General features: G+C 43.1%; 1 protein-coding gene across 2 annotated transcripts; it reads left to right on the top strand.

The window, feature by feature from the left end:
• Positions 1 to 3,354: 3,354 nt before the first annotated feature.
• On the top strand, positions 3,355 to 7,339 carry IQCF3 (IQ motif containing F3). Of its 2 annotated transcripts, none has more exons than XM_030938350.1 (7): positions 3,355 to 3,787; positions 4,624 to 4,689; positions 5,112 to 5,273; positions 5,755 to 5,787; positions 5,904 to 5,974; positions 6,147 to 6,194; positions 6,888 to 7,339. In XM_030938350.1, the coding sequence occupies exons 5-7, from the start codon at positions 5,957 to 5,959 to the stop codon at positions 7,284 to 7,286; spliced, it is 465 nt and encodes a 154-aa protein (XP_030794210.1). In that variant the 5' UTR covers positions 3,355 to 3,787; positions 4,624 to 4,689; positions 5,112 to 5,273; positions 5,755 to 5,787; positions 5,904 to 5,956; the 3' UTR covers positions 7,287 to 7,339. The 2 variants fall into 2 exon arrangements, with proteins under 2 accessions (XP_030794210.1, XP_030794209.1); XM_030938349.1 differs by having other exon boundaries at positions 3,355 to 3,820.
• Positions 7,340 to 7,634: the final 295 nt, after the last annotated feature.

The raw sequence follows: 7,634 nt of genomic DNA, 5'->3' as shown, positions 1-7,634 counted from the left end.
CCACTGGGTTTGCTAACTATAGGGATTATGTAAGCAGAGCTGCTGGGGGCACCACACAGAAAAAGCTTGCTGAGAATGAAGCCAACCGAGGAAAGTACAGTCAAGGGATGGAAAGGGAGGGACTAAGCCTAGCCATGCCTGAAGCTTGCCTAGCTGTCCTACTGGAAATTTTAATTTTGTGAGTCAAGACACCCCCATTTTCACTCAGGTCAGTTTGCCAGGTCAGATATCTAAAGAGTAAGACATTTCATTGGATTAATAAACAAAGAGGGCTTAATATTATATGAGCAACACTTCAGGAAGTGGTTTTCAAACACTGGTTTTTCAATCAGAAACTTGACAGAAGGTGTGCCTAGGGAGTTCTTGACAGTAAACGTGGAATTGCCTCTCAATTAATACACACAGAAGACCAGAACATTCCTGTAATGCAGAAAACTACAATGAAAGGGAATCTTCTGTGGATAAATCAGCTCATACCTAGAATCAGAATGGCCAGAGGGTAAATCAAAGGTGGATTGGTCACAGCTTTGACCTATAGGTCACAGCCCAGATTACTGGGCCCTACCTAGCACTTCTGATTCAGTGAATCAGGATCCCAGGATGTGTGTTTCTAACAAGACTCCTGGCGATGCTGTGGCTGCTGCTCTGGGGCCTCCCACCCTAAGAACCACTGGGGCGGAGCCTAGATATATCAGGATGAAGGTGGCTGTGAGTGACAGCACAATCAAAGAAACAGTGGTTTCAATAAATGAGATTTTTTTCTCTTTCCCATGTAAGTCCAGTATAGATGATCCAGACCTGATATGGCACTCCACAGGGTGAGGAATCCTGGACCCTCTAATGTGTTACTCTGCTATGTTTTGCCTCCATTTCCGAGGTCATTATTGATTCAAAAATGATTGTTTCAAACTCAATAATTACATTCACAATCCAGCCAGCAACAAGGAAGGAAGAGTAAAAGCAAAGTGCACTCCTTATCCCTGACATTGCACGTGCCACTTTGCCCACAGCTCAGAAGAACATAAAAAAAGATCTGAACAAAGGAGAGACATAGTATATTTATTGATAGAATTTCTTAACATTGTAATATTGTCACTTGTCTCCACGGTAATCTATGAAACTCACATTCCAATACAATAAAATTAAGGTCAATTCTAATCAAAATCTCATCATGACTTACAGGAACTTGACAAACTAATGCAAAAAAAAAAAAAAGTATTGCAGAATTAATTTCCACAGTTCATTAAATCAATTTTGAAAACAGAATAAAAAAGTGTTCACCACTTTGGGAGGCCAAGACGGGTGGATCACGAGGTCAGGAGATCGAGACCATCCTGGTTAACACAGTGAAACCTCGTCTCTACTAAAAAACACAAAAAACTAGCCGGGCGAGGTGGCGGCACCTGTAGTCCCAGCTACTCGGGAGGCTGAGGCAAGAGAATGGCAGGAACCCAGGAGGCGGAGCTTGCAGTGAGCTGCTGAGATCCGGCCATTGCACTCCAGCCCGGGTGACAGAGCGAGACTCTGTCTCAAAAAAAAAAAAAAAAAAAAAAAAAAAACACACACAAGCCAGGCACAGTGACTGATGCCTGTAATCCCAGCACTTTGGGAAGCCAAGGTCGGCGAATCACTAGAGGTCAGGAGTTTGAGACCACCAGCCTGACCAACATGGCGAAAATCCATCTCAACTAAAAATACAACAAACTAGCTGGGTGTGGTGGCGGGTGCCTGTAATCCCAGCTACTCAGGAGGCTGAGGCAGGAGGATCACTGGAGCTCAGGAGGTGGAAGTTGCAGTGAGCCAAGATCACACCACTGCACTCCAGCCTGGGTGACAGAGCAAGACTCTGTCTCAAACACACGCACACACACACACACACACACACACCCCACTAACAGCTATCATTGGTATTCTTAGACCCATAAGAGATAACAACAAATCAATAAAACAAGCATAGTGTGCTATAAAAAAAGAATATTCAGAGGATGGGAATGACTCTTTAAAAGATATCAAAAACTACCAGAAAGTAGACCAAAAAGTTTAAGATGGCAAACGTAAATGGACAAGCCTCTTAAAGCCCAGTCCAGAACTTGCATACTGTCATTCTACATTTTTCTATTGACGAAAGCAGGTCATATAGTCAAACTCAAAGCCAGGAAGACGTATTCCATCACCTTACAGGGAGAAACTGACACAAAAAGATGGAATATAGTGTAGAAAATATTAGAAACTTCGAGGATCAATCTGTGATTTGACTAATAGGATTTCTAAACATAGAAAACTAAAAAAATTGAGGGGTAGAAATTATCAAAAAAAAAAAAGCAAATACAACAAAGTTTCCCCGTAAATGACATGAATTTTTAATTTACAAGGCTAAACCAGTGCCCAACACAATGAATGGTTAGAAAAACCAAAACACATCTCTAGGTATATCATCTTGTAGTTTCAGAACATCAGGGAAAAAGGAGATCCTAAAAGCTTCCAGAAAGAAAAAAAAAATAGGTCACACTCCAGAGTGATAAAAGACATTGTATTAGTCAATTCTTGCACTGCTATAAAGAAACACCTTTAAAAATAAAAGGAAAAATAAAGAAATAACTGAGACTGGGCAATTTATAAAGAAAAGAGATCTAATTGTCTCACAGTTCTGCAGGCTGTCCAGGAAGCATAGTGACTTCTGAGGAGGCACTGGGAAACTTACAAACATTGCAGACAGTGAAGGGGAAGCGGGCACATCTTACATAAGCAGGAGGAAGAGACAGAGAGGGAGAGGTGCCACACTTAAACAACCAGATCTCACAATAGCTCACTCACTCACTACTGCCATGACAACACCAAAGGGGAGGGTGTTATACCTTGAGAAACCACCCCCATTATCCAATTATCTCCCACCAGGCCCCCGCTCCAACATTGGGGATTACAATTCAACACGAGATTTGGGCAAGGGCACAGATCCAAACCTCTAACAGAAAGTGTAACAAATTCCTCAATATCCTGAGAGAAAAATAATTTTCAAGCCTGGCAACAAGGTGAAACTCCATCTCTACAAAAAAATTAGCCAGGCACAGTGGCACGTGCCTGTAGTCCCAGCTACTCCGGAGGCCAAGGTGGGAAAATTGGCTGAGTTCACTGAGCCTGGGAGGTCGCAACCAGTGAGCTGTGATTGTGCACCTACACTCCAGCCTGGGTAGCAGAGAGAGATCCTCCCTCAGAAAAGCTAAAGAAAAGAAGAAAAAAAAAGGAACAAAAAATAATTTTCTGTCTAAAGTGTCATACCCTCTTTTCCCTAGATGCTTGCACAATTGCATATGTTCTAATTCCTATTATGAATTCCTTATCCCATAGCATCCAGAGTGGTTCTGCATCCCCAGTAAAACTGTGCCTGCAACATGTGGGATCCGTAAGTGGGAGAGTCCTCACAGGGAAGAGGGGAAAGAAATTCCTAGGATTCTGGGGAGAGGGTACCCCAGAAGAATGACCAGGCAGCAGGCTTGAAGAGCAGCTACCCAGATTACAAAGTGGTGCAGGGGTCCATGAAAAAAGCAGAGTTGATGGATTATCTGAGTTTTGATGAAAAGTTGGGGATAAATTAGTACAAACCATGGCAATCAAGAGCTCCAGGAAAAACAGATAGGAAATGCATGAAAGGCTATGTCATAGCAATATGCCATGTTGCTAAGTCATGGACAGGATACATAATCACAATGATGGAAGTACTGAATACTTACTGAACAAAAAACTGTGATGCTATAATCATAATGAGAGGAGAGAAGAAGGATGGGAACAGGTAAATCTTCGCTTCATGAAAAGTAGTCAAGAGGTAATATCTACAAGAGAAAATAAAGAATTTTCAATATAGCATGTTATTGAGGTAAATCATAGGAGAAATATACAGAAGAGTTAAAAATAGTTGTCTCAGCAATGGGAGATTCTTTTGGGAGAGAATAAGGCAGGAAATGCATACTGTCCTTTTTTATTAATTATATTTTTTATAATTAATTTATAATGGTTTATAATTTTTATAAATGCTAGATTATAATTATTCATAATTTTTATAATTAATTTATAATTGTACATTTTTTTAAACAAGGTACATGAAGTTCTTTTTTGTTGTTTTTGTTTTGGTTTTTAACTTTTATTTTAGGGTCAGGGGTACATGTGCAGGTTTGTTATATAGATAAACTTGTGTCACAGGGGTTTGTTGTACAGATTATTTCATCACCAGGTACTAAACCTAGTACTCAATAGTTTCTTTTCTGCTCCTCTCCCTCCTCCCACCCTCCACCCTCAAGTGGTCCCCAGTGTCTGTTGTTTCCCTTTGTGTCCATGAGTTCTCATTATTTAGCTCCCACTTCTAAGTGAGAATATGTGGTACTTGGTTTTCTGTTCCTGCATTGGTTTATTAAGCCACTATGCGTTCTGGACAGCCTGCAGAACCGTGAGACAACTAAACCTCTTTTCTTTATAAATTACCCAATCTCGGGTATTTTTTTCTTTTTTTTTTTTTAAAGGTATTTCTTTATAGCAGTGCAAGAACCGACCAATACAATGTCTTCTATCACTCTGATTCCTTTGTTTGTGGGATGTGACCTACTCTTTTTTTTTTTTTCTGGAAACTTTTAGGATGTTCTTTTTCCCTGATGTTCTAAAACTACAAGATGACTTCCAATACCATGTTGAATAGGAGTGGTGAGAGAGGCCATCCTTGTCTTGTGCTGGTTTTTAAGGGAAATGCTTTCAGCTTTTGTCTGTTCAGTATGATGTTGGCTGTGGGTTTGTCATACATGGCTCTTATTATTTTGAGGTATGTCCCTTTAGTACCTAGTTTATTGAGAGTTTGTAACATGAAGAGATGTTGAATTTCATCAAAAGCTTTTCCTGCATCTATTAAGATAATCATGTGGTTTTCATCTGTAATTCTGTTTATGTGAATAATTACATTTTATTGATTTGCATATGTTGAACCAACCTTGCATTCCAGGGATGAAGCCTACTTGATCGTGGTGGATTAGCTTTTTGATGGACTGCTGGATTTGGTTTTCAAGTACTTTGTTGAGGATTTTTGCATCACTGTTTGTCAAGGATATTGACCTAAGTTTTGGTGTTGCCAGGTTTTGGTATCAGGATGATGCTGGCCTCATAGAACGAGCTGGGAAGGGGTCTTTCCTCCTCCATTTTTTGCAATAGTTTCAGTAGGAATGGCACCAGCTCTTCTTTGTTCATCTGATAGAATTCAGCTGTAGATCCTTCTTGTCCTGTGCTTTATTTGGTTGGTAAGCTATTTACTACTAATTCAATTTCAGAGCTCATTATTAGTTTGTTCAGGGAATCAATTTCTTCCTGCTTCAGTCTTGGGAGGGTGTATGTGTCCAGGAATTTATTCATCTCTTCTAGGTTTTCTAGCTTGTGTGCATAGAGATGTTCATAGTCTCTGGTGGTTATTTTTATTTCTTTGGGGTCAGCGGTACATAACATCCCCTTTGTCATTTCTAATTGTAAATTTCTTATAAAAAATCTACATTAAATGTTAAAACACTTTAATGTAAAAGGTAGACCAGAGTCTAATAGAAAAATCTATGATGCTGGATAGAAAAACACTTTATTAGAAAACTACAAAAGCAGAATTGTAAAGGGGCAATGGATTCAAGCATATCAAAAATTAAAGATAACTGTGGAAGGAAAGGCAACCATGAAAAAAGTTAACAGGCAGATGACAATCTGAGAAATGATACTTCCACAATTTTTCCTCAACAGAGAGTTGCCCAAGGAAGTCAACAGGAGAGCCAGGTATTTGCTCTTTATCCATCAATTTTGAGCCTGGAAAAGGCACCCTGGCCCCTGGTCATAGTTGCCTTTGTGACATCATGGCCATCTCTTTCTCCACCTATCCTGCCCCTGCCAAGGTCAGGGAACAACAACCAGAGGGAGATGATCACCTGAACCACTGCTCCAAACCATGGGCAGTAAATGCTGTGTAAGACTCAGGCACACACACTCCCCCACAGGTGGGGAGTTGTCCCATGGCCCAGGAAAGCACCAGGCCACTTCTTAGGACCCAGGCAAAGAATGGGGAACTGGACCTGTGGGGACTTTGCAGTCAGGCTGGTCCTCACCCATGCTCCCCCACACCCACATTCTGATTGCAGAAAGGTGGTCCAGATGAAGATGTGGTAGAAAGACAGAGGCAGCGGAAGGTAGGTGGGGCCCAGGAGGGTGAGAGAATTGCAGATCATTGACTCTTTGACCCCAGAGTTCTTAGAATGGAGCTCCATCTCTGGTCCCACAGGGTTTGGCTCAGCATTGCCCTCTTATCCCCTCAAGCCCTCCCTCTCCTGGGTGAACTGAGTAAGGTATGAAGATAGACGGTAAAAGGGGAGGAAGCTTCGTGTGCACAGCCATGATAGATGGGGCTCAGCACAAGAAGTGGAAAGGCCCAGGAGAATGAGGAGGGACTGAGACATGGTAGTGGAAGTCCACAAAAGTGAGATGAGGGGAGATCCCGAAGGGCTGCAAGACATTAGGAGGCAGCATCGTAGCTGGGGTTTGGACCAAGACACAGGCCATAAATGCAGATGTTCATGGATTCTTATAAGAATCCTTCAGTTCCTCACACCCTGGTCTTCCAGTCAGGTCTTCTGGACCAGAAAGTGTCTCGCCTAGTCCCATGAACCCAAGAAGTCCACAGATCAAGCATATCCCAATTTCATAGATGAGGGCACTGGGACTCTGAGGGTGTCCAGAGCCATGGACAGGACAAAAGTAGAGGACAAACCCCACCCAGGTCTCCTGGGTCCTCAAAACCGGCAGGGAGAGGGCTGATTCTTTAGAGAACCACCTGTGCTTGATGGTGATAAATTCACTGGGAGTCCTCTGCTTTGCTTGGCCAGTTGCTTCTTGCACAACTGCATCACAGAAAAAGGGTGAAGGCGGCTGGGAAGATCCAGGCCTGGTGGCGTGGGGTCCTGGTGCGCAGGACCCTGCTGGTCGCTGCCCTCAGGGCCTGGATGATTCAGTGCTGGTGGAGGACGCTGGTGCAGAGACGGATCCATCAACGGCAGCAGGCCCTGTTGAGGGTCTATGTCATCCAGGAGCAGGCAGTGGTCAAGCTCCAGTCCTGCATCCGCATGTGGCAGTGCCGGCAATGTTACCGCCAAATGTGCAATTCTCTCCGCTTGTTCCAGGTCCCAGAGAGCAGCCTTGCCTTCCAGACTGATAGCTTTTTACAGGTCCAATATGCAATCCCTTCAAAGCAGCCAGAGTTCCACATTGAAATCCTATCAATCTGAAAGGACTGGGGCGTGAACAGGCTCCACTGCCCCAAATAAATATCTGACCAGGTTGTGTGAGTCTCAGTGATTCCCCTTGCCACAGGGACCCCTGGGATTCATGTCCCACTCTTTCTCTCCTTCTCTACCTGAGGAAAGACTTCAGTGCAAGTATTTCCTCTTTCCCGTCTCCCAGCCCCAGCAGGGCCTATGGCTCCTGTGAGGACTGATGGTGGCCATATGCTGCTGCCTTTACATGCAAATTAGAAATTGCACCCCAAGGCTGTCCTCGTGTTCAGAGCCAGATGTCCCACTCCACAGCCCTGGCATCATTCCTGTGTCCTGAGCTTGGAATCAGAAGGGTATGGG

The sequence above is a fragment of the Rhinopithecus roxellana genome, chromosome 1, assembly GCF_007565055.1.
Source record: "Rhinopithecus roxellana isolate Shanxi Qingling chromosome 1, ASM756505v1, whole genome shotgun sequence".
Taxonomy (NCBI): domain Eukaryota; kingdom Metazoa; phylum Chordata; class Mammalia; order Primates; family Cercopithecidae; genus Rhinopithecus; species Rhinopithecus roxellana.
The sequence above is the reverse complement of the archived record's forward strand: the minus strand, read 5'-3'. Positions and strand labels throughout refer to the sequence as shown.

Excerpts from the sequence above, each read along its gene's own strand:
- IQCF3 (XM_030938350.1), top strand. Across the intron at positions 6,195-6,887 it reads AAAGACAGAGGCAGCGGAAG|TTGCTTCTTGCACAACTGCA; the intron begins GTAGGTGGGGCC and ends TTGCTTGGCCAG.